Here is a 27,442-nt window from a genome sequence, read left to right as displayed (position 1 = left end):
AAGTATGAATAAACTTTTATGTATTAACTATTACTAGACCGATCTTCCGATCTTCATTTATTTGCATAATTAAAGATCCTAAATACCTTCTGCTCCCGAACTCCGGTTAATACAGATTCAAAAGAAACTAACTTCTTCACTGAATCTTTTATATTTAACGGGTCACTCCCGACCACGTTACAACACTTCTTCTAAGAATACACCGGTAAGACTGAGAAAAATAAGCAACTAGATATAGGTACTGAAGAATGTTGTAGTAGCAGTAGAATATGACGGATGAACAGGAATTTGCAAAATGGTCATAAGAATCAAGAATCCCTCTCCCCAAAATATAGGTGTATACTACACTTGCATATGGCATAATTGAACTAAATTGTTATTAAGTCATATAAGACTAGATAAAGGTCTATAAAACATACATTGTACTTGACTTTAATCTGCATAAATGACATTGTGGTAAGAATCGTATCTCTAGTGGTAAAGTTTCAACTTTCAGGTAACAGTTTTTAAATAATCTGTTGTTAGTGTACAACTAGGATGTTTTATAATCTCGTAAAATACGACTTCTAGATCACAGTGATTGCAGAGATTCGCGACCCTGTAACTTCATGTCTATATCAGTTATATATATATATATATCTTGATGCTGATTTGTTATTAAAATGTGAATAAATTGAAAATCATATTTACACAGTAGATTACTGTTTTATTTTTTATTTATGAGTATATAAATCAATTATTAAAAACTAAGGACTTATAAAATCATTAAAATATTTTCAAAGCTTATTGCAAGAAGAGAGGCGGTGAAATAGGTTCAATAGTTAGTAGTTCGAACTATCGAAGAGAACACTACTTGTAAGAATACACCGGAAAACAATTTGAAACCGATGAGATATACGACCAGATATAGGTACTACAAAGTGTATTACTGTAGCAGCAGTTGAATGGGACTGATGGACAGGCATTTGCAAAATAGTGCGAAAAATTAAGAATCTTCCTCCTCAAATTTGTATAATAGTATATAATACACTTGCATATTGCATTGAACTAAATTAAATTGGTATTTAGTTTTATAAGAACATAGTTCTATAAATACATATAGTATTCATTTTTAACCTATTTAATTGACATAGTGGTTAGTAACACACTAACGCATCTCTATAGTAGTAAATTTTTAACTTTGTGGCAACAGTTTTCAAGTCGTCTCTGATGTCCTTTGGCCGTAGTGTAAAGTTGCGATATAATATAATCTCGTAAAAAACCACTTCTAGATCAGAACGATCAGAGATTTGCGACTATAAACTTTATGTGTTACGATTTTTCTTTAAATCTAAACATTATTAAAATTTATTAAATAAAAAAATTCATAATGATACAGTAATCCTTTTACTCCGAGATAGGCTAAAAATGAAATTCAATAACCTTCTTGTAAATATACAATTATATTCTATAACCTGGTAAACGAAACAAAAAATAGGCGTTTAAATCACGTCTACCGTAAGATCGCTTTCTTTCTGAATCAAGCGAAGACGAAGATCAATAACTAACTGCTATTAAAATTTTAATTTATAACTTGTGATTGGTAGGTAATTAAACTTGTAATAGCACGTAATATGCTAAAACATTTTAATTTTAATTTTAATAAAAAAAAAAAAAAAATTATATTGTAATTTTACTAACTTCTTTTTTTCACTTTTTAACTATAATAACTGATTCAAAATATCAATCACTGTTACGTATGAATAAAAAATATTTAGGTCGGAATACCTACAAAATTATACCCATCCGCAATTATTTACGTATACAGGGTGATTCTTTTATCATAAAACACTTATTATTTCAAAAAGTATTCATGTTTTTGAAAACATTTTTTTACATAGTTTCAAGTTGTTAAAAAGACTACGTTTTTATTAAAAAATTATATTTTTAAATATTTTTTTTAAATTTTACTTTTTTGAATGAAAACATAGAGTTTTAATTTCATATTCTAAAGAAGAAGAATTTTCTGAGTATTTTGATACATAAAAATCGAATTTAGGACGAGTAGGTTTATGAGTTATACGTATTTAAAGTTTAGACAAGCGGAGTAGTGGACAATCATTTTGCGGAGTAACCCCGTACCACTCCACTCCGCTTGTCTAAACTTTAAATACGTGTAACTCATAAACTACTCGTCTTAAATTCGATTTTTATGTATTTCATTTATTCTGTGGTATTAGTTTAAACAGACAAAAAAACAAAAGCTAGTTTATTACAAAAAAAACCTATAACTAGTTAATTTTCTATCTCTCGAATTATATTCGATAAATAATAATGTTTGAGCTAAAATCATTATTATAATTTATTCTGAACATCGCTACCTAATACATACCGTATGCTATATAATATTTGTATAGGCTATATACTGTTTGAATAATCATGAATTCGACCGTAGAATATAGTATACCGTATAAAAACATTTTATTGATTCAAAAATCAATGAATGAAAAGCTCTAGAGACGCGTTAAAATTTGTATTAATTTAATATCATATTGATATTGAGTTGGGTTACTTGGAGTATTATTTAACTTAAACGTCTAAAGAGAACTTATGTATATATAGTATAATGCATTCAGAATTATATAGAATGTAGAATTCTACCGCTACTATATTATACTATAAAATTATATTATGACGTAAAGGTTATATATGTTATAATATACTTTTTTAAGTAGACAGCACAGTAGACCAACATAAATTGATCGTAAATAACATTTTGAGTGTAGACAGCATATTATATTGAACGAGTACATTATAGTACATATCGATATTGTTGTTGTTTGATGAAAGTTTGGAACGCGATAAATGTACAAAGGATGGGGTCCAGCTGCATTTGTCGCTTCCACATAAGCTATTTAAAATAATATAATATTTATGCGCTCGTAGTTCTGCAGACACATAGAACCAAATGCCATTTCAAATCGAAATTTAATTAAACGGAATAAATTATCCAAGGAATTTTTAAATAATTGTTAATACGCACCTGCATCGTAAAGAAAATAATGCGCCTTTATAGGCAACAGATTGGTGTTACGTATTTTTTATTTACAAATAAGATAGTAGGTACATCATTTCAAAAATAGATAATCTATAACAGTAAAATTCTACAAAATTATTGAGTAGAAATAGTAGAATGAACTCATCACTATTTAGTGATATTAAGTACCAAATTATAAAAACTATTGTCGATCCTATAGTTATATTACAATCGTCAAATTTAATAATTTAAGTAGATAACTAATTTTTTTAAACTAAAATATAACTAATTATTTCAACCCGTTAAATCTGAGCACGATAATATTTAACCAGAATATCAAATATTATCATATCATCCAATTAGATTTATCGGTTTGTTTATCATTGGTCTTAACTATTACGGAGTCAAATAATATAATATATTTATTAAGTACCAAAAAAAAAAATGAAATTTTGTCAACACGTTTTATAATACTACTACTACAATATTGTTATTATTAATCCTATATGCAATTTAGTTCAACTTAGCTTTTTGGTAGTAAATTAAGTATAAAAATCTTGTCCAATTTATACTTAGACTAAGTAGACTGATATCACATAAGGTGTGGGACTGTTCTATATATTCATAATTTTTCTTTGAAGAAAACTAAATAAATCTCAAGACAAAAAAAAATAAAAACTTTTAATACCATTCAACACTGAATGACAGTGACACACCGGGCAGCCCTCTTTTCGGCCAAAATGTAATTGAAATTAATATTGCATTTAATAATTATAATAATAATAACATAATATTTTGTCATAAAAGATTAGCTTACAATAATATATAAAATTTACAGTATACATGACACTCCCAAAAAAGCAAAGCTTTAATACTATATGTAATACATATAAATAGATATTTAATTTTTTAATTTTTTTAGTACTTATTGCCCAGTGGAAATCAGATAAAAACTTACCCACCTTCATGTATAATATTGTAATATTCACCACAGCTTTAATGATATTCCTATATCTACAATTTAATGTTTATCAATAATTTTAATACAAAATTACCAAAATATAATTCACAGCTGCATTTAGGATTGTCATTAGCGTTTATTTCTACTTAAAATTATTAATTTACTAATTAGACTCTTCTCTTTTAACACTGTCATTTTTTAAAATTCGATTTATCAATTGATTTACAATTGTTTGAATAATACATATTGCTAACGCAACACCACTTAACAATTTGAATGAAGTAATACTTCCGAAACGATTAAAGAGATAACCACCACTTAAAGAACCAATGGGTGCTCCTGAAATCAAATACATTTTATATTGTTTAAAAATATAAATTGTTCATTGTATACAATTAAATATCGCATACCTATACCCATTACTGCCATTCCGGCCACCCCTTGAAGTGTTCCTTTGGCGTTATCTGGAGCCAAGTCCCCTGCATAAGATATAGTTGCCGAGTACGCCAATGCCAACGTTATACCATTCAACAATTCGACTGGTAAAACCCAAACGGGATTTGTGATTATGGAATATAAGTAGAATCTGAAAGCGAACGTTAAGAACATCAAAGAGAACACGTTCATATGACCCATACGTTTAATGATAAATTCTGTAACAGTGTTAATAGTAACTTAGTATATACGAACAGTGTATGTTATGAGAAATAACATTATGTATAATATATTTACTTGACAGAAAGAAAAATGGAACTTCTCCACCGAAACATTGGATCGTCAACGATAATCCTTGAAGAGTCTTTATATAAGGTTTCATTTCAGGATGGTAAATGTTCGACAAGTCTTCCAGATACCTATAACGTTAGCATAAAGAACAACTGATTCAAATTTCGTTATAACTATTTGGCCTTTTAGTTTTATCAGCGCAAATTGTCTCGATGGATACATTATATATTTATATTACTTACAAAAATAAAAAATACCATACAATTGAAAGTAGCATTCCATATGCCACAACCCATAAAAAAAATGATACTACTTTAATATTAGTCAATACTTTTTTAATATCAGGTCCAATTTGACTCTCGCTGTTTTGAACGTTCATCTGTAAAATTATTGCAGAGTGCAGTTTATTTGTTAGGTGAATTCCATTAACATGTCTTATAAAAATATATTATGATGAAAATGATATGAAGATACTAATACGTAATATACTAAATAATATATAAAACTTAAAAATAAAAGATTAGATAAAAATATAAAATTACTAAACCTAACAGTATAAATTCGATATTATATAAAATAATAATTGCCTACATTAAATAATAGTTTGAAATACATAGTCTGTCAAAAAATGTATAAAACTTACAAATAAGAATAATAATTGTCTGAACAAATCAATGACACACATTTTATTGTAATATGTATTACACAATTACGCCAAATAATCATATTAAATAATCGTATTAGGTAATCATAAAATATGTACGTATGTTATGTTAAACTCATATTAATTTTAACAATTTTATATCATTACAACAGATGTCAACGTATTTAATGTAGGAAGGTCTTAACACTGGCGGAGTTTCCTTGTAGTAACCCATTGCAATATTGCAAATAATAAAGCTGGCGGAGTTTATATTAAATCTTTTCAATACCTTTTTATCTAATCGGTATTCTGGTAGAGTATTGATACTAGAAACCTATCGTACAACAGAGTGTTTATATATTTTCCATCTTATTTATAGTTAAAAATGAATTCTTAGTTATAAAAAAACTCTATGCCACTAGAGAACGACCGTAAAAACTAGTCCGATGCTGAGCATCGGTATTCGGTACTCTTTCCATATACCGAATCATACAGATCGACCGCGATCATCGAGGAGTATCGTTGACATTTGTCTATAGTCTATACACAGCGGCAACAGTAAAAGCCATTGTAAAAAATGTTTCTCGTGGTGACACCGAATTTTTTGTAGAACTATAAAAAATTCTATATTTACCTCATAGAGTAATCTCTATGATTTACGTACCGTAATTCTTGACACTACATATAAATCTAAAAGATAACATATCAACGAAATAATGAAACCAGGTGTATGGTTTTTGTATTCTAGTCCTTTACTGAACCAGTCTACACACACACCAGATACAATAGACATGATGCCCCAACCAATTGCGCCCCACATCCTCTGAAGGCCGTATTTAGTTTTGTCCTCATCTAAATAGAATAAAATAATAAAAACAATGAAAAGAATATCAGGTTTTCTCTATAATGTTGTATTAAAAGAAGCTCGTAAATTATTATGTCAACTGTATGATTTATCTATCAGGTGATTTATAATTAAATGGTTTAAACATCATAATTCCCTCAACAAGAAATGTTTTTATACTCGGTATTAGCCGAGCGTTCGAGTGGATGATAAAACAATTTTACAAAATATTTTTACCTAATAAATTAATGCAAATCGTGTCTTCCAAATTAGTTCTTGCACTGACACTTGCATTGAGTAAAATTATTGTGCTGAAAAATAACCAAAACAGCGGTGATTTGATCACATTCTCGTCGTCGATTTCTGTTTTGACGACCGAACCGGGTATGAACATCAGCATACTTGTAGATATACTTATGACTACTATATTCAAAATAATCGCCGACTTGAAGCATTTGTATTTATCTGTAATTACACCGATGGCTGGTCGTACCAATAATGCTGGTAGTGGAAGAATTGTGAAGATTAAACTGACAATGACTGTAGAATAGCCTCTTTGCCTTGACATTGTTGACATGAATGGTATTATTGGAGCTAATCCTGTGAATTAAGTGTACAATTTTACATATTATAGTAAATTATAAACGTAAAACTATAAAGTAAGTATAACATTTGTACATTATATTATATCGTGTGTCCGCGTAAACAGGGTACACTTTATCACTCATTAGTCATTACCCTGTAAATATTTTTCAATTTTGTTTGGGGGACGTCAAATTAGAATATTGGATCATAAAATCCTATTACTTACAATTTTTTAACTCGTATATTTTGCGCATACGCAACATAATTTCATTTTTTTTAATGACAACCCCTATTTTGAATATTAGTTTTGAATTAAGTAATATTTTAAAGTAATTTTTATAAATCAACAGTATCAACTTGTATTCTAAACCCAAATCTTACGAAATTAGAACTAGGTATAATTAAAAAAAAAAAATTATTCAATTCGATTTTTTTTTAATTGTACGTATTTATTTTATAATAAATGTATTATGTATAACGTATCATTTTGTATTATTTAAAAAAATTAACTATATTTTCTATTTATTATATTTATTGCTATTTTACATGTAAAAAAAAACTATGTATTATTTATTAATATATAAAACACATAGGTATATGAAATATGTTTATTACTTCATTATTAAATATTAAGTTTATTCTTACCAGCCATGGCTAAAAAATAATGCATTTTCATTGGCAATAATTTCTTGTTGATCTGGAAATGATACATTTTTTATGCATACAAATTTTCGTTTCGTTCAACAATTTTATATTCACAAATCACAATATGTTATTATATAATCATTTGCTAGAAATAACTGAAACATATTGACGCTTTAATATAAAACAATAACTATTAAATACTAATCATCTTATCAATCCATCAACACTAAACATTAATCTACCGTTATAATACAATCATATAAATAGTGTATACAATGTTTTCTATTAATTCCAAAACCTATTGAGTACCAATGTGATGTTCAACATGCACTAGATATTATAGGATTCATAAATAATTGAGTATTTTGTTAATAAGCCTTTGACATAAAAGATAAAAATCATGAAATATAATACACTGAAATAAATCTTATCAATTTAGATAAAAATGTATAGAAATCTATCATAAGAATCAATGCTTATCGTAAAATAAAAATTAAAAAATATACTGCAGGTGTTATATATCACACAAAGCAAACACAGGAAAATATCGCAGTTCACTCTGTATATAGTGTATACATTCTAATGGTACTTTTAAATGTAAATATCGATAAAAACATGTAGAATATATTATTGTCATAAAGAATATCGTTGATTTTTTTTATATCATTCAATATCAGAATTTATTTAAAGTGGTGTAGCATTCATTGCAAGTACGATATTTTCATTCTATATTGTTCATCGGGATGTCTGCCATCGCCTATTAGAACTATATCACGTTGCGTACACGTTTCTATTAATTTGTTTATTAACCTAATAACTGATCAGTACTCACCCAGTTATACTAAAAGGGTATAATACCTCGTTAAATAATCGAAAACAAATAACAACAGTCTGTAAGACAATTAATTGTAATTGAACCGTCGGAACAATATATAAATTAATAATAAGCATATTTTATTTTGTCTTATACGTCTATAAATAACCTTATAAGTTTATTTGGGTTTATAATATACATATAGGTATTGCTTATCCAATAATAATATTTTTTTTTTGTATATTTGTTACAACTTAAATATTTACATTATTATGTACAAATTACAATACTATTCTCATTTTAGTGATTTTATATTCATTAAAATTTATATTTATTGTATATTTATATAATACAAAATATTTGCTAAAATAATAAAAACTAAATAATAATAATAGTTGTTAGTTTTCAATGATTTTCATAACTCACCAGTGAGCAGAATAAGTCAATATTAATCACTATAGTACAGTATTACTCTGTATTAGTACTTTTAAATTTAAATGTACATCCTAATGTACTTATAATATATGACTAATCTTCTTTTAAATTTCGTTATGTGTGTGCCAAATTCAAATTGAACAAATGTTTATAAAATTATGAATAAAACAAAATTTATAAACATTTATTTCTTCAACTGTAAATTTAGTAAAAACAACTTAAATTAACTTAGTGTATACTATTTTTTATATTCAACAAATACACAAGTCATTATTTTTATGAAAATATACCAATTATAGCATTGAACAACTTTTTCACGATGGTGTTATTTTGTAACAACTAATAAATAATAATGATGATGTTTTAAATAACTATACGTTTACCTAATAGACCTATGCATATTGTGTTCTCCATAACGAATCTCGCCGTGGCACCCAAATTCAATATGGCTAATGTGCTGAAAAAAAAACCAAAACACCGGTGACTTGATCACATCGGCGTCATCTATTTATGTTTTGACGGTCGTGCCCGGTATAAACATCATTACACATAGAAATAGGCTGTTGATTACTATGAGTGAAATTAATGCAGTCTTGCGGCATTTGTATTTGTCGATTATAGCACCAATAGATCTTATTAATAAGGCTGGAAACGGAAGTAATATGAAGATTAAACCAACGATGATAGACGAATAGCCCCATTGCATCGACATCGTCGATAAAAATGGAATTATTGGAGCAGAACCTGAATTATAAACATAAATAAAACGTTATTATCTATTATGAATATAATTATATAATTATACAAATGATTTGAAAGTACTACGCCGATATATATTAATTTGTTTTTTTCACAGAATAAATTGTATACATACTTAATGTACGTTTCACAAAATTACCTATATAGTTTTAGTATATTACTGATGTAAAAGTATTTTTGCTTTCTATCAAACTTAAATACTAAGCTGATATAGTAAAACAATTTCAAAATTCTTACATATTTTCATTTAAAATTAAAATATAAAAATAACAAATAACAAAAAAAGCTTATTGTCAAATTTGTTTATAGTTAAATTATTCTGATGTCCAAAACTATAAAAATATCTGTGTGAAACATTTATATGTCATCTTAGAAAATAAATACGTATGTTATATAGGATGCTATAATTCCTCGATGTTTTTATTTAAAAATTGTAATAAACACCACAAACATAATTATTTATCATATACTTAGCAATAAAATATTATGTCGTTAAAATTACATATTATAAATAATAAAAGACGTTTAATAATTATACCAAAATAGAACAAGTAAAAAAAAAAAGATACTTATATAATATCATCTAATGTTAATTTATAGTAAATACGTAAAGTCGTAAAGTGTATAAAAATGAATGTAATAATTAAAATATATATTATAAATATTAAAACGAACTACATGTATTTTTACTTTATTCTAAGTAGGTACTTATAATTTATATTTTTTACGCATTTTAATGATAAAATTATGATCAAACGGCGTATAGAATATGCAATTTAGGTACACCATTGTAGCACTGTCACATGTATATACTATTATATAATACTAAGGCTTAATAGTTGGACAACTTTTGAACATCATATATTAATCGAATGTAGTAAAGTGTATTAAAATACAATTTTAACATAATTATAATTGGTCATGAATAAAATTTAATGCAAAGATTGAAGACGGTTAATCTCAATTTACAAAAATAAATATCAACTCAGTTAAGGCTTGGTTTAACAAAAATATATTATGCTATATTACTGAGCAAACGTTTTCGACATTTTATGCTTAGATTTATTTAGAATTAAAACTGAATATGGATTTTGTGTATACCTACTCTCCCTTTTAATTTTCACCTAAATAAATACTTATAATAGTACACACAGTAAAAGAAGTTCAAGTATCATATTTTCATATTTACATATTATTATTCTTAATATATAATATTTATAATTTATATATTTAAAAAAAAGATAATAATAAATGTGAGTATTTCTTACACGATACAGAATGATTACTATAATAGCAAACACTTAAATAATATATAATCTCAAAACTACTATGATTTGGTTAAGTTAGAAAATATTTTTTGTATAGTTTGAAGTCGAGAAATCAATCAGTAATCTAACTGATTAAATTAGTAGGTCTCTAAGCCAGGTCCATTTTAGATGTCTGAGGGTTATCAGATTTTTAATGAAATTAAATGTATAGAAGGATTTTATTAATTCAATTAGCATTGGAATTTTTTAGCAGTTGTTTAAATTATTATTTTTGTATACATATTGGCTATGCTGATATTTAGCTAATCGAGTAACAGCTGAAAAAATATCATAAAATTTTTTAATTTTATGTTTACTAGCTATTAACACGATAACCCAGTTTTAAGGAAACTATCTTATTATATACTTATTTACTATTAATTTTATTTTACTTTATTTAACAATGACAAGTATTTTATTTAGTGTGCTTATAATATTTTATCAGTTATTATAAATTATAGGTAAAATTATCTACTTAGGCTTAAATAGTAAATAAGATAAAAATTAGTATTACTGTAAAAAAGAATGTTATACGTTTGTTTATTTGGACGTGCGCGTGAAGGAAGCAGACCCCTTAATATCAATAAGACTCAAGAAGTCGCCTCCCTACTCCACATTGGCCGATCTTCAATTACACGTCTGATACGATCGCGATAAAAAAAATATATAATTTATACCTAATGGTCCCAATGTTCCGGTTAATTATATGCTAATGCAGTTTTGCGATGTATAATATTTAATTTACGATTATCATACCTTTGTTATCTAATGCAATATCACAGGGACATGAAAAAATTATACATAAACATACCCACATTAATACGCTATATGTGTATTATTAAATTTGAATACGCATACATTTCAATATACCACTTGTACAGCACATTTATATGCACGATATAAAAATACTATTGTCCCATTGAACTCCTTAAAAAAGGTCTAATTACCTCAAATCCTTTATTCGGGCATCTATGTAATAAGACCTTCCGTGTTGTTAAAAAATAAAATTATCACCTACGTGTAAAATATATTATAACGTTTACGATATATCTATACATAATAAAATATACCTAATTGTATTAATATGTATATCTATTTAAACAGGAAATGAAGTGATTGAATGTACTTCTATTCATTATTATTATATCCGTAAAAGGATTTAACGGACACATTCGACACTATCGAGAAGATCTTGTCATTGAACGTTTACACACTAGCTGGTACTACAGACCTATTCATCCTTGAGTTAACATATTCGTACGATTTAAAAAAAAAATTCATTCGGTGCAATGTTTATAAACAATTCATTAAATTAATTACACTTGGTTTATTGATATATATATATGTTTATAATTGTATAATTTTAAAGGTTAATTTTTAAATAGAACTCAATACGATTTTTTTTTATTATTAATATAATTTCATATAATTATGTATCGATATCGATATCATATCGAACAGGTACCAATATCCTAATTTCGAGAATCAATTTATTGTCAATTTTTTATCTATTATACTCATATAATAAAACGTATTTACGAGTATAAACTTACTATATTTTATATTACCTGTACCTACAGTGTGTGACACGATAAAATATATATTTAATAAATTAAATAATTTAAATAATATTATTGATTATAAGTACTTATATTTCCTATTTATAGTAGGTATTATAGTATAGATGATGATATCTAACTAATGATCTGAATTCTTTTTTCGAAGTGCGTATTAACTATTATAATTAATAAAGACCAACCACTAACTATGACCATAGGATTATATTATACAGGTATAATTGAGTGTCTGTGTGAGTGTATGCCTTAAATGATTTTGTTCGAGAATTAAAAAACCAAACCCTACGTTGATCGTATTTATTCGAAAATCGTTGATTGACAATAGTTTAGCAAATACGATGAATATTATAATATAGTATATACCTAATGGTCCTAATGGATTTTAGAATTCAATACTATTAATATTACGATACTGTATACATTTAAAATACCTACACAGTTTACCTAAGTGTATAACATATTCTTAGTGAAATGACGAATATTCCTAAAAAATATCGACCTACTCACGTTAAGACAATCGATGGACGCATATTTACCCAATACAAGACTGAAAACACAAGTTAGAGGTAGGTACTTAAGACCTAATAGTGATATAATAATCTATGTATACGATACCGTCGATACCTATATGATTATGCGTATATTTTATTGGTAACAGGGGTAAAGTTAGTGGGTGGAACCCATTACAAATAAAGATGATAAACACACAACAGACAAGCAACGAGAAGGTATTGAAATTTTATTTGTAGCGACAGTGCGATTACACAGTATTTTACCATGTGTCCATGTTGTATGTATATATATATATATATATATATCGTTATTCGTTATATTGATAGTACCTATTATGATATTATGTTAATATAATATTATATTATACTTCATTTTATACATAGCAACGAAATAACGTCATAATATCAACACGCGTGTTAACTTATAATAAACTATAAAGCACAATACTGTGCGTTGCACTTATTTATAATTTATGATTACCTCTGCGGTCCGCAAACAGGTTTCGCTCGAGCGACGACAGGCCCATTTATGGACGTACCGATACACTTCCATATTTGTCGAGATTCGCCGTCGATGTCATTAATAAATTTCGTATGTATATAGCATATAGGATGATTATTTTAAATGCTAACTCTCATTTTAGAAATTTTTTTAGAAAAAAAACAGTTACAATCTTACAAATAACACATTAAAAAAAAATGTTCATTATTTTAAAAAAATTTTTGAATGAGTTTACGGTTAACAGCGATAATGATAAAAAATAACATTTTCGATTAACTTCAAACTATCTAACAAATATTTATAAAATCGTTAAAACACTTCGAAAAAACAAGTTATTTCCTTCAAAAGAATCACTCTGTACATAAATACAATAAATCCAATAAATAAATATATATATATTTATTTATATATATTTGTATATATGTACGCTATGGCGGCGCAAATGCGTAATAATATTATTATTCGGACACAGAAAGGGAAACCATATATAGTGACTATATAATATGTATTATAGATACGCGTTATTTCCTCTATCGCAAAATAACGCAGTCGTCGTTAAAATATTTCTGTTTACCTTAGGATAATGGTCTATTGGTTATTATACACCATTATAGTTTTAAGTATAAAGATTAAATATACTTGTATCTGACTATGGACGTAAAATCGGGATGAGGTAGACTTATTCATAGTGCCTACTTTTTTAAAGGGGGATAAGCCTGTCCTTAGGCCTTAACTGTGTTAAGCACACGAAGAATTTTATTCAATTAAGTAAATATTAATTTAGTTATTATTTGATAATAAAAACTTAATTTTTTTTTATTACCAGTTTTCAAAATATTAATATTAATCATAATATAAAGTACTCTATGTAATTTTCTATTTTTAATATATTCTATCATTGATTTTGTGTGTTGTGTGTAAATTATAAATACGTGGGTGATAACATAAGGATCTTTAATACACCCCTCCCCCCATAATTTGTTTTCTTGAAACAAAAAACTTTCTATAATAGAACAAAATTTAATATTTATAGTTAAAAATTAAATTTTAGAAACATTTTAGGTTTTTGACATTTTACATGCATTAAAAAATAAATAAATATAGCTTATCTATATACCTAATAAACAATTTTAAATTTTAATAATAATGCAAAACATCAATATTATTTATAACTATAGGTATATTAACTTATAATAATATACATTTATTATTTTATTAATAATTATAAATTATACAAATAAAGTTTCATTTATAAAAATTTTATTTTTTTTTTTGTTACAATATTATATTTGTTTACTTACCGATCAATACATAATTATGACTAAATAACAGAAAATTTCAAATGACGTTTATTAAAAAATATAGATATATCAAATATATAATTATAACACTTTAAATTAGATTAAGGTGCGTGATGCGAAGAATTCCAAATTTAAAACTAGAATCTTGTTAAAAGTTGATACTTTTTATTTCTAAATTAATTAACAACTGTTACTCCATTTCTAGTACAGCTTGTTTAATTTAATTTTTGTACGTCCAAGGCACAGCTATATATGCGATTTGTTCATTATTGCGTACGACTTACACGATATGCCTATTAAAGTAAATAAATACTAGTAACTGGAAATTACATCTTAAAACATTAATGAACGATTCACAATACCATTTTAAGTTATACCAATCGAATATATGTTTAAGTTTATTGATACATGTCAAAACAGCTTATGTCATCCACTCGTGAATCACGTGATTTCATATTTTAAAATTATTTTTATTGTTAAATATTATAAGAGCTTGATGTGTTATAAAACTGAGTAATACATAAATAGACTAACAGAAAATAATAGTTATAATTATTAAAATAAGCTTAAAAATCCCAAAATGTTTAAAAACGTACTTTAAAATTTGAAACATGTAAACAAATTTACAAAAAATACTTATCACTTTTTTATGTTCACTCGTTAATGGTATTAGGTATTTGTTAATATTTTTATCATTCATGTTTAAAAGATTGTAATTTATTTTTATACAAATAAAATTATAAATACCCTACTAATCAAGTATAATTTATTTATTTTTATATAAAATAAAAGTGTAACAATTACAATAGATATATATAAAAATTGAATTTCGATTGAGCCCCTTGTTAATTAATTATAACTTTATAAGTAATATAAATAATATCTTATTTAAGGAACAGAAGTAAAAGGTTTTATCTATTATACTTAACTTATAATTAACTTACAATATTATTTTTAATTGCATAGTAAATAAAAATAACGTAACTAGTCGTTAAAAAAAATATATTAAATTTATAATATGTAATTTAATATAATATAGTAATATGATGAATTACACGCATCGTCAATTACTCATGTATGATCAAATATAGATCATGTACGTGAACTTACCTTATGTGTACATGTGGGTAGGTATATAAAAGGCGCGGTTATATGCGCGTCTTATATGTCAATTGAAGATTCGTATAATATAATACATACCTATATGATATATTATTTTTCACAAAACATGCTCACCCCCTTTTATCCCTTAATAATGCATTTATTCGAAAAATATTATTCATGAATCATGATGATCAAATCATCAAAACGTTTAAGCCTGATATTGTGGATTATTGTCATGATTCCTTCATACTAAAGTTTAAATAGCTCAGAAACTATCTGTGTACCTAACTCGTTAGATTTTTTAATTAGAATATATGCATCAACAATGTACAATAACAATAGGTTGATTTTCATTTGAAAATAAAAGTTTGTATCGCCACGTATCGCGGAGCACACCTTCAATAGTATAAAAAACTCCAAATTTCAACGTATTTAAAAAAAACGTACTGAATTATAGATACATATCTACTCAAAAATTTCAAAAATTAGAATTGGAATAAATTCGTTATTAAAGAAAAATGGGGGCAAGCATGCTTGGTAATTCACTCTGTATACGTACAATTTCATATGTATGAATAGATACGTTTAGATAATTATAAAATCGAATTTTCGCAATTTAACCGTTGAAAATGATGCCTACGGTTTTGTAGAACGCAAGTCCCAAGTAAAAACCCCCTAAAAAAAAATCCATTTTTACGCGGAAACACCTCCATTTCGATGAGTTTCATATATAGTTAGGTATATATCACGCTTGCAAGTTGCAACTATCAAACGACCAAACCTTATATGAACCCGCGAGAACCGAACAAATTATTAATGTATAAGTACTTCGAGAGGGGGGGGGCTAATAGAGACGAATGCGCTTATTTATAATAAATATATTATTGGCGCGTTAATACATGACTATATAGGAACCTACATATATGAGTAGTAAATATAGGTATACGCGTTATCGTACGCTCGTCCGACCGACAGCCTCTGAAAAAGGAATTATATTAACTGCAGCGTGATTGACCGCGTCACATATGGTCATAAACTCGCTTGTATTGTGTTCGCGTCGCCGACGATGACGGACAGACGACCTTTACCGTCGTCGGGCCCGTTGCTGCTCACGCGAACCCTACCACCGCGGATTTTCACTTTCGACCGCCGAACGGTGTCGTACCTATATAAATTGACGCGAGCCCGCCATCGCAGTGTACACACATTCGCCGCTCTCCGATCGTATCGCGCAAACGTCGTTCCGTTTGCACATTTATTTATTTATTTATTGCTGTTCGGAAGGTAAAAATTTGTTCGAAAAATCGTTTTTTATCGGCAAGACGGCGGATTTATTTCTTATTATAGAGTTTTGGTCGTTCGTCTCGCCGATGTCGTCGTAGTCGACAATAAGTCTTATTTTTAATTTTTTTATTTCTAGAAAATTAAACCGAAATCATGTGCGACGAAGATGTGGCAGCTCTGGTGGTGGACAACGGTTCCGGTATGTGTAAGGCCGGATTCGCTGGTGACGACGCGCCCAGAGCCGTATTCCCGTCGATTGTCGGACGTCCGCGGTACCAAGTAAATAACAGCAAATATTTATACTAACAATTATGATTTCTGATTATTTATTACCCGCGACATATTTCGATATATTATACTATCACTTGGCGCGTGTCTGCAGGGCATCATGGTGGGCATGGGACAAAAAGACAGCTACGTCGGTGACGAAGCGCAGTCCAAGAGGGGCGTGCTGACAGTCAAGTATCCCATCGAACACGGTATCGTCACTAACTGGGACGACATGGAAAAGGTATGGCACCATACGTTCTACAACGAGCTCCGTGTAGCCCCCGAAGAGCACCCTGTGTTGCTGACCGAAGCACCACTCAATCCGAAGGCCAACCGTGAGAAAATGACACAGGTAAGCAACGATGCTGTGAAACTTCTAGACTTCGTCCGCCAGAAAAAATTTTCAATACGTTCTTGTCCGGTTGCCTATATACTTTACTCACGTTTTACTGGTTGATCGATTGGTCAAAAAATCTGCAATTGAAGTTAATTATTAATTATTGTATACCTACCTAATTCAGGGCAGGCGTGGGTCTATAAAATATACTTAGAACGCCGTTAAATGTTGGTTAAATAACAAATATACCAATTATTATAATCGACCTATAAAATGATATTACAAGCTCCAATATCTTATGATAATTAAGCTTTATACACGTTACACATAATATAGATAAGTATAAATATAAAACATAACAAATCGATATTCCGAAAGTCCATACTTCTGTGATTAAACCAACAAACATTTGGGTAAACGGTAGGAAAAGGGGGCGTTAATTATTCGGATACAGTATTAGACCCTTATGCGGATACATTGTCACCATTTACGATCAAAACCAAAAATCTCGAATTTAACGTTTCTATAGAGAAGCTGCAATGAAGATCAATGCAGCAGTTATCAATCGTACCATTTATCTACCATGCGTTTTATACGACGAATATAATACATCTATTTATTTTCAGATCATGTTCGAAACGTTCAACACCCCGGCAATGTACGTAGCCATCCAAGCCGTACTCTCCTTGTACGCTTCCGGTCGGACGACTGGTATAGTATTGGACTCGGGTGACGGCGTGTCCCACACCGTGCCCATCTACGAAGGTTACGCCCTACCGCACGCCATACTCCGTCTGGACTTGGCCGGCCGTGATCTCACAGACTACCTAATGAAGATCCTCACCGAAAGGGGTTACAGCTTCACAACTACCGCCGAACGAGAAATTGTTCGCGACATCAAAGAAAAGCTGTGTTACGTGGCGCTCGACTTCGAGCAGGAAATGCAGACAGCTGCGTCGTCCAGCGCTCTGGAGAAGTCGTACGAACTCCCAGACGGACAGGTGAGTGTAATGACCGACGAGTGATGTTTCAACCCCACGACTCGGAAATCGTTAATACTTAAATACTTGATATAAAATATTATTTAATAATCGTTCATCGCTCTTCAGGTGATCACTATCGGAAACGAACGTTTCCGGTGCCCGGAATCGTTGTTCCAACCGTCATTCTTGGGAATGGAATCGGCCGGTATTCACGAGACCACGTACAACTCTATCATGAAATGTGACGTGGACATCAGGAAGGACCTGTACGCCAATACGGTACTGTCCGGCGGCACTACCATGTACCCGGGCATCGCAGACCGGATGCAAAAGGAAATCACATCACTCGCCCCTTCCACAATGAAAATCAAAACGATCGCACCGCCCGAACGCAAGTACTCAGTATGGATCGGTGGCTCCATCTTGGCGTCCCTGTCTACTTTCCAACAGATGTGGATTTCGAAGACCGAGTACGACGAGAGCGGTCCGTCCATTGTTCACAGAAAATGCTTCTAATGTGCAGGACTACGGTTATAGCAGTTATACACACTCACATAATATACAATATATAATATATATAAATTATACATATATTATATTGATGTACACATATAACTATTTATATAATTAATTTATTAAGTTATTTGGAAGTATAAACAGATTGAAATATATATAAATACCTGATTGTATTATAGAACTATATAATTATACCTAACATAATATATAGTATATTGATACCTACATAAATACTAGTACCTAGTTATCACAATAATAATTAATTTATGAGTGTGTTACCTTACAGACTGTATACAAATTATCTATTTAAAATATTTGACAAGCTATAGAAATGATCATAATAGTGTTGAACTATTAAAGTAAAATGCTCGATTTTTCTCTTTAAATAAAAAAACATGTCAAAACCATCAAAACAAATACAAATTTTTGTAACTTCACTCAAAAACTATCATTTTAACACATATTTTTGTATTGATCAGTACAAAATTGCATACATTTCTAACACTGGATAGATGTTACCACAAAAAATGTGTAAAACATTTTAAAATTTTAATATGACTTAATATGTTTTAATATTTTAAATCAAAGGTAACAAAAAAAAACTGGAAATTTAATTTATTAATCATATAAAAATCAAAATATCAAAAATGTTTACAAATATTATAAATTTATGGTTCAATAATACATCATTTTACCATATACACATTATAACAATTTTAAGTAATAATAGTAGAACTTTGTAAAGATAGTAGATTCATATTAAAATAGGTTACATATTTTGGTTCATGTGATTTTTGCAACCTTACTAGTTACTTCAAAATTTAACAAAATCCTATAATTATGGATAACTACTTTACCTTGTTACCTACTAGATTCAAGCAATATTATTCCATTAGTCATTGTATGTCAGAATACAATTTAAACTGTATTTATATCATTGTTAATCATTGTTCACTGAAAAAAATAAGATACAAATACATACAGAAAAAAAATATTTTCTTGATTATACTTAAGCAACACATGTCAATTTATTTTTCAACTTTGATCATTTTTATTCAATTTAAATTATGGTTATTGTTTTTTAATCGCCTAAGAGGATTTGTATAAACAATTATAAATATACAATATTCTATAGCAAGCTTATTTGTACATAAAATATAACAGTTATTAAAAATATTGACTTGCAAAAAACTTGTTTAATATCTACATTTGGCACTAAGTCTTAATTAAAATGTCTTGATATTAAACTATACACTCTACGTCATGACACCGCTTTATTCAGTTGTTTCTACAACCAATAAAATTCATCAAATTAATAGTTCTATTTTCAAGACAAGTATTATATGAAAAAAAAATTAAAATTAATTATATTAAGAGTAAGTAATTCATATTAATATTTATATCAATATCTCGGGATATTAATAGATATGGTACCCATAGTATTCGAGACTTCAAAGTCAAATGCCTACAAACTAAAAAATGTAAATTGACACTGTGTTTAAAAAATAGCTAATTGATTATGGTATTCCTTTAAGTAATGGTATAACTAATTAATATTTAATCCTACCAGAAACCATATTAGCAATAGTGGGTCACAGATTTGAAACATATTTTATGAATCAGTGAATTTGATTTTGCTTAACAATTGACAGATTTGGTTATTTCAAAGTATGTTACACAACTCACACAATAGCATAGTATCTGTAGATGTTTTATATATTATATCCATAAAAGTTCTTACTAAAAAATTGTCAACTCAAACCGCTGTGAAAAACAATACAACGGGTTATGTCGAGGGATTTCTTAATAAATAAACAACTTATTCATTGTACACAGGAAAATGCTTTAAAAAACATGGATATTAAAGTGATATGGTGACATAGTCATGTTAAAATCATAGATACAGTATATACAATATATTAATAACTAATAAATAGATAACTAATTAAATTATTTTAACAGATTGAAAATACTATTTTATAGGACTTTAGCAGGGTACTATATTTATTATTTGCAACACTTGAATATAAATAAAATTTCAAAGAAAAATAAAATTGATAATAGAATAATAGTAAAAAAAAATAAAGTAAAATGTCCTAAATACTAGATAAATATCACAACAATTGTTAATCTTTGTGGTTGTAAATTATACATACAAGATTGTTTTATACATTATATAACAAATAATTAAATGGTTTAAGCGGAAGAGTCCAGATCTGTTATTTTTGTCACAAAAATTACATGAAAGTTATAACTTACATGGTATCATAAAACTGGCTACAACCAGAAGAACGAAGTTCACGCATGTTACATTCTTTTGGTGCTTGAGACCCATCATTACACCATTGACTGTGACAAAATTTATACCTGTAAAGGAATAATGATATGTTTTGTTAAATGTTCATAATTTAAATAGATTAGTAACTGATGCTCAGTAAAATTCAAACTAACAAAATAGACAGAATATAATTAAAAAATAAATTAAAAATGAATAAAATAGTATAACAAAATTTATAACTAAAATAATGTTATGAATTAAATTACATAAGATTTTTGATAAATAATATAAGTAGATACTAACATTTCAAGTTTCTTTTTAATATGTAAGTTGCTACCAAATGCAGACACAGGTAATTTATCTGTAATTTCGATTGCTTTGATATTTGAAGGACTGGGCAATAAAGTTGTCAATTCTTCCTTATTATTGTCATTAGATTTTTGTAAATTGTGTTTATTACGACCTTCCTTCAAATATTCTACTCGTTTTAACTCTCTAATTCGTTGCAAATCCCATCTGAAAAGACAATATAAAAATGTTAATAATACATAATATATGTATACAAAAGAACAAAAACAATCTTTAACTGCAATACCTTTTTCGTTTTTGTTCACATTGTTCAAGTCTATAGTGTCTGCTTTCAAAGATATCATCAGACATATTTTCAGTGCCTTCCATAGAATACCAACTAGAATATGTTTTAACCCTCCAACTTGGTATCTACAAAATAATATATTTTAATTTAATAAAAAGGATACTAAATACTTAAAAATAAAAACACTTATTAAATGAAATACTTACTTCTAAATTACTACTACTATTTTCAGAAACTGGTTCATCTTTTATAGGATCATAATTTCCCAGACAAGTGTAATATGCACTATCTGCTGTGATCAAAGATAATTCTTGCATTTTACCTATTTTAGCTTCACAGAAAATACAGTAAATAAAAATTGTTCTGTCAAGAAAATTTTACTTTTAAAAAAACCAACCTGATTTAGCTCGTGTAATCCTAGTTCTAGGGCGTTTTGTCTGGTTGGATTCTAATGGATCTGGGTTTGGCTGTTTTGTAGCAGCTTGACGAATTCTACGCTTTTTAGGTTTATTGTCTTGTTGTTCCTGCTGATCATGTAGTTCAGCCGAACTCAAATCTCCCATACCAGATGAGCATGTTGAAGAAACTGGTGTGAATGGCAAAACATCCAAGTTTTCTTCTCTAGCACTTATTTCAGCTATATGTTGATTAGCTTCTGCTAACTTTTGTTTGAGCTGTACAACAAATAATTAAAATTTTAATGAAAACTATGTACTTTAAATTAAATTTTGAAATTATAATATAAACTTTTACATCGTTAAAATACTATAATTGTTACTCACATATTCTACTTCCTTTGTCAACTCTAAAATTTTTTCGTTTTTTTGGGAAAGATTGCTCGAGTACTCTTCTAATATCATGAGATTTCCAAGCGTTAAGTCCTTGAGTTTATTCAGCTCACTGGACGATGGCGGGTAGACGCGGTGGTTGATGGAGGCCACTGCCTGATCACTGCCAGCGGCTACGGTTATCTTAGACGCGGCCATCACCATTTCATTTTGGTCATCGAGCACCTGCTCACAATGGTTCACGTATCCACCAGCCACGACGCCGCCACCGCCGTTTACAATCCGACACTCTTTGGACATCGCCGAGACACGACCGCTACCACCGCTGTTACATCTCCCCGCCGCGCTTATCATCTAACAGAATTTATTTACGTATCTAACAATGACCGTCAACGCACCAGAGCGATTTGGGGAGAATCGCGCGCACATACACTTTCAGTGGTGAAATAATTTAGACAAGAACTGATTTGTGAAGTATAAATGTCGACGAAGAACGAATTGAACAATAAAACGCTGAAACCGGTAGTACGTCGTGAAACGTGCGCAATGCGGTTTAGTTTGTCCGTTTGTCTGCCGTCAGCCGTCGCGTTTCGATGGGTAATAATAACAATAAATGATTGATCAACGAACGCGGTTCGCAATTACGGTAACACAATAATATTCAAAACACAAACAAACGCGTTATCAGCGCGCAAGGACGACAGTGTGAGAGTGAGCGACAAATCAAACGAGCGAGACAGACATCTAGTGGACAGGTCAGCCAACGTGAGATCAGTCCTTTTTCCCTCGTCACGCGTATTCCCGGAGGATACCGCAAGTCTGTCAGGTTAAAACCATACAGTCGGTGATGCTTATTATTACGAACGAAATTTCACGTCTTCTCAATCTTCTCATACTATATTAGTATATTAGACGATAATATGTAGCCAAATATACCAGTTATTACCTCTGAATTTGTGTTATTTTAAGTCAACTCCAATATCTCTTGTTGCAAGTTCCGATCGAATTTTTCCTCATTTTTTAATTCAAACACAATTCTAATTTATCTTTTTCGTATTACTGTTGTAGAATACTACTATCGTTTGCATCATAATATTAAATGTAATAGAACATCTACATATCTATATATATATTATATTAATAAAAAACATTTCTCAACGCCGTCACTTCTTTTTTTGAAACAATACGACGATTTTATTGACGTTTTAAAGTAAGTAAACCGTAAATAATTTATATTTTAAACATTAATCATACTTTTATAAATTGTTATGTGCTGATTAATGTAAAAACTAATTATTAGGTACTATACATAAAACAATATTTTTAATTAGTTTCTAAATACAAATGTATTACCTGAAATATATGAAACAACTTGATTAAAATATTTATTGTTAAATACTAAAATTACCAATTGATATACTTGTATACAATATCATAAGAAATTATTATATTATTATGATTGGTAAAACTTAGTTGATATAACAAGTCTTAAGTTTTTTAATAAAATAATTATTGTATTCATAAAAAAAAAATTATTAATTACATGTACTCTTATTATTAAATATATTTAATCTAATTTACGGCCTTTCAAATTCTATATTATTGTATGTTTTATAAAAAAAATAATAAATTATAATGTTATACATTACTTAACACATTAAAAGTAATGTATATTATATTGATCTTATAAAACAATGGAATACAATTATATTTTAAATATTAAAATAATATTTTAGTAGGTACTTATAGTTATTTAAATCTTTATATATAAATATTTACCTACTTTGTATCTGTCCTATAAATTATATATTTATTTTAATTATTTTTTTGTTTTTTAAGGTGTCTTTCCATTTATAACAATGCCCAAGAAGAAGATTATTATACACGATGAACCTGTACCAGCAAGACCTCATAGAAACATGGTAAGTATTGATTTACTAAATTATGTGACATTACTTTCAATTGGTTTCTTTTTTAAACATAGAAAGCCAAAGTTGTATTTGATCCATCTGATAATCATATACCGAAGAAAAGAGCTAAATATTCTTATAAGAATGAAAAACCCACAGAAGCCACTACTGTAAAAAAAACTACAAAGGATAGAAGAAGAAAACGAGATACTTCTAAGTCAAAAAGTCTTCCAGTAAATCCGGTAACTGAATTAGCAGATTGTTCGTTAACTGAAATCAATTCTATATCTCCAGTACATTCACCAATAAATTCTCCAGTAAAGACAGTAAAAAGTGCTACTGCTGAAGTAATTCAGAATTTATCAAAAATGTGTTATATGTGTTCAAAAATTTCAGAAAATAAAGAATTACTTGATTGTCCAATTTGTTCGATTAAAGGTAAAAATAATTATAGTACACTTTTTCTTTTTCTTTTTTTTTAAATTGTTAATTAATTTTTTTAGCTCACAAAGACTGTCTAATAGTGGATGAGCCTGTATGGAAGTTCAAATTAGATTTAAGTCCTTGGCTCTGTAAACAATGCAGAAGACTAAATTGTAGTAAATGTCTCGAAGATAAAAAGCAGAAGGTAAGTTCATTAAAAATATTAATATTTAATAACTAAATACTTAATTACTTAATTTTATTAGAAAGTAATGTATCACTGTGTCTCTTGTGATGTTGGTTTACATAGCATTTGTTATGAATCAAATGAAATTAAACCTTTGCATAAAGTAGAACCTGATATGTATGTATGTATCCCTTGCATGACTTTGGCTACTCAAATAAACCAAGAAGAAGTAGAAGAAGTATTTGAAATTAAAGGTAATATTAGACAATTTTAATTTATTATAATTATTAACTGTATAAATTAAAATAAATTTGTGTTTAGATGATGTTGAATCAAACATATCCAGACCATCCAGTGTTATGTCTATATCATCTGACGAAGATGACACCGGTTCTAGAAGTAGTTCATCAGATAGTTCAACAGACTATGATAAATATGAGGATTTCCATAATACTGAAATTCCAAATGTATCAAAATGGAATAAAGAACAAATATTTGAATATTTATCAGAACGTTTACCTCAAGAAATTGTTGATCATCTAATTCATTTTGTAAGATAACATTAATTAATAAAAATAATGGTTTTATATAGTAATGCTGTGCATAATTTATAATGATAAATTGTTAAATTTGTACTCAAAAGTATTTTATAATTTTAGGATATTGATGGTCGCTCTATACAATTACTTCAACGGAGTGATATTGTATCAAACATGGGTTTGAAACTTGGACATGCATTGAAATTTTATAAACAAGTGCGGATTTTACAGTCGCAAAGTACATATGATCGCTTATTCTGGGAATAGTAATTGTTATACCTAATATCTATTTATCATCGAATGATATAAAATTGTGTTCATGTTTTTTTTTTTTTTATATATATAAATTATTATTATTGTAATAAGTTTTAAAACCGTCCTTTCAAAACTTGAAATCAAATGCAATTATCTATTTTTTAATTTCTCCATGTTTACAAATAGTGAAATAATTTGTTTAGCTATTTTTTTATATAAATACATTATTGTTTTAGCTTAACTGCATATAAAGACTAATCAAATTTATATTCTGTATTATTTAATGATGGCAGTTACTAGTAATAAAAACCCCTTTGAATACGCTGCTACTTTGGCAATAATAGGTAGGGCCATAACCTGCCTATAACCATAATAATTTGATCATGTTTCTTAAGCTAATAAAAAAACTTATAATTTTTAATAATTCACCGTAGGTACACAAAAATATGTAATTAACAATAATATACTACTGTATTCTAAATTATAATACTACCTACTTGTATTTAAACCCAATAATGGCTTTTTGTATTATATATGTATAGGGTATTGTCATATTGATATTTATTTTATATATGTAAAATATAAACATTATTTTTTTAATTCAATTCATTTTTATTAGTATTATATATTATTTACTTGTGCAGTTTTACGTTGAAGTCAATGAGTTTTATTACCAGTAATCTGTATTACATTTTTCATACTTTGTGCTATTCAATCTCTACTTAATACTGTTTATCATAGAATACATGTATTTTATTTTATCTAAAATAGTATAACCGATTTCTTGATTGAATCAAAAAAAGTAATTATCTCATATTTATTAATTTTGTTTTTTTCTTCAGGTCTGTAATCTCATTTTTCCATGACCAGGTTACATGACCTTATAATTGGCCTCCTATTGTCCTATTGCCTTACTTAAAGATAAATTCTAGCGCCATCACTGACATACTAACTCTGACAACTGTGGTTAGACGTTTCTTCAAATATTTAATTATTGTATTATTTCAGTGCCACTGGATATATAAAACTATTGATAAATATTTCTTTACTATTTTATTCGTAGGCCTTTCAAAACCAACTTCCAAAGCTGTGTAAAAGGTACCTTTTTTATTACTTAGTAGCTTCTTCGTTTTAATACACTCATGAAAGAAACTAATAAACATACTGTCTAAATATTTGAGCATTAAAAGAATAGAAATAATCCGGGAAGTAATTTTATTATAAATTTATAAATATTCCACATTTGAAAAGGCTGAAAAATGACATGCTTCAAAAAATCAACTGGCTTGAAGGCTATATATATCCTTGTTCACTGGAGAATGATACATCAACAACAAAAAATAGAT

At 28.1% G+C, this 27,442-nt stretch overlaps 4 protein-coding genes across 7 annotated transcripts; 2 read left to right on the top strand and 2 right to left on the bottom strand.

Moving 5' to 3' along the window:
• Positions 1–3,236: 3,236 nt before the first annotated feature.
• Positions 3,237–7,570, bottom strand: LOC113553726 (major facilitator superfamily domain-containing protein 6-A-like). The gene is made up of 7 exons (XM_026957224.1): positions 7,421–7,570; positions 6,428–6,790; positions 6,011–6,198; positions 4,946–5,082; positions 4,710–4,831; positions 4,388–4,630; positions 3,237–4,316 (listed from the first exon to the last, which is right to left on the bottom strand). Exons 1-7 carry the CDS (start codon positions 7,485–7,487, stop codon positions 4,141–4,143), a joined length of 1,296 nt encoding a protein of 431 aa, XP_026813025.1. The 5' UTR covers positions 7,488–7,570; the 3' UTR covers positions 3,237–4,140.
• Positions 7,571–16,867: 9,297 nt separating this feature from the next.
• LOC113561246 (actin-42A-like) lies at positions 16,868–19,261 on the top strand. The gene is made up of 5 exons (XM_026967556.1): positions 16,868–17,015; positions 17,152–17,294; positions 17,398–17,637; positions 18,249–18,623; positions 18,732–19,261. Exons 2-5 carry the CDS (start codon positions 17,169–17,171, stop codon positions 19,119–19,121), a joined length of 1,131 nt encoding a protein of 376 aa, XP_026823357.1. The 5' UTR covers positions 16,868–17,015; positions 17,152–17,168; the 3' UTR covers positions 19,122–19,261.
• On the bottom strand, positions 17,637–23,448 carry LOC113561245 (male-specific lethal 1-like 1). 3 transcript variants are annotated; one of them, XM_026967553.1, is made up of 7 exons: positions 22,777–23,448; positions 22,392–22,668; positions 22,201–22,325; positions 21,995–22,119; positions 21,703–21,915; positions 21,381–21,488; positions 17,637–17,759 (listed from the first exon to the last, which is right to left on the bottom strand). In XM_026967553.1, exons 1-7 carry the CDS (start codon positions 23,134–23,136, stop codon positions 17,732–17,734), a joined length of 1,236 nt encoding a protein of 411 aa, XP_026823354.1. In that variant the 5' UTR covers positions 23,137–23,448; the 3' UTR covers positions 17,637–17,731. The 3 variants fall into 3 exon arrangements, with proteins under 3 accessions (XP_026823354.1, XP_026823355.1, XP_026823356.1); XM_026967554.1 differs by lacking the exon at positions 17,637–17,759 and adding an exon at positions 19,803–20,075 and having other exon boundaries at positions 22,777–23,447; XM_026967555.1 differs by lacking the exon at positions 17,637–17,759 and having other exon boundaries at positions 20,817–21,488; positions 22,777–23,136.
• Positions 23,449–23,620: 172 nt separating this feature from the next.
• On the top strand, positions 23,621–26,634 carry LOC113561247. 2 transcript variants are annotated; one of them, XM_026967557.1, is made up of 7 exons: positions 23,621–23,992; positions 24,622–24,704; positions 24,767–25,130; positions 25,196–25,320; positions 25,382–25,556; positions 25,624–25,853; positions 25,962–26,108. In XM_026967557.1, the coding sequence occupies exons 2-7, from the start codon at positions 24,642–24,644 to the stop codon at positions 26,106–26,108; spliced, it is 1,104 nt and encodes a 367-aa protein (XP_026823358.1). In that variant the 5' UTR covers positions 23,621–23,992; positions 24,622–24,641. The 2 variants fall into 2 exon arrangements, with proteins under 2 accessions (XP_026823358.1, XP_026823359.1); XM_026967558.1 differs by lacking the exon at positions 23,621–23,992 and having other exon boundaries at positions 24,642–24,704; positions 25,962–26,634.
• Positions 26,635–27,442: the final 808 nt, after the last annotated feature.

This window comes from Rhopalosiphum maidis, chromosome 1 (genome assembly GCF_003676215.2).
Source record: "Rhopalosiphum maidis isolate BTI-1 chromosome 1, ASM367621v3, whole genome shotgun sequence".
NCBI classification, from domain to species: domain Eukaryota; kingdom Metazoa; phylum Arthropoda; class Insecta; order Hemiptera; family Aphididae; genus Rhopalosiphum; species Rhopalosiphum maidis.
This window is presented reverse-complemented; position numbering and strand designations above follow the sequence as displayed.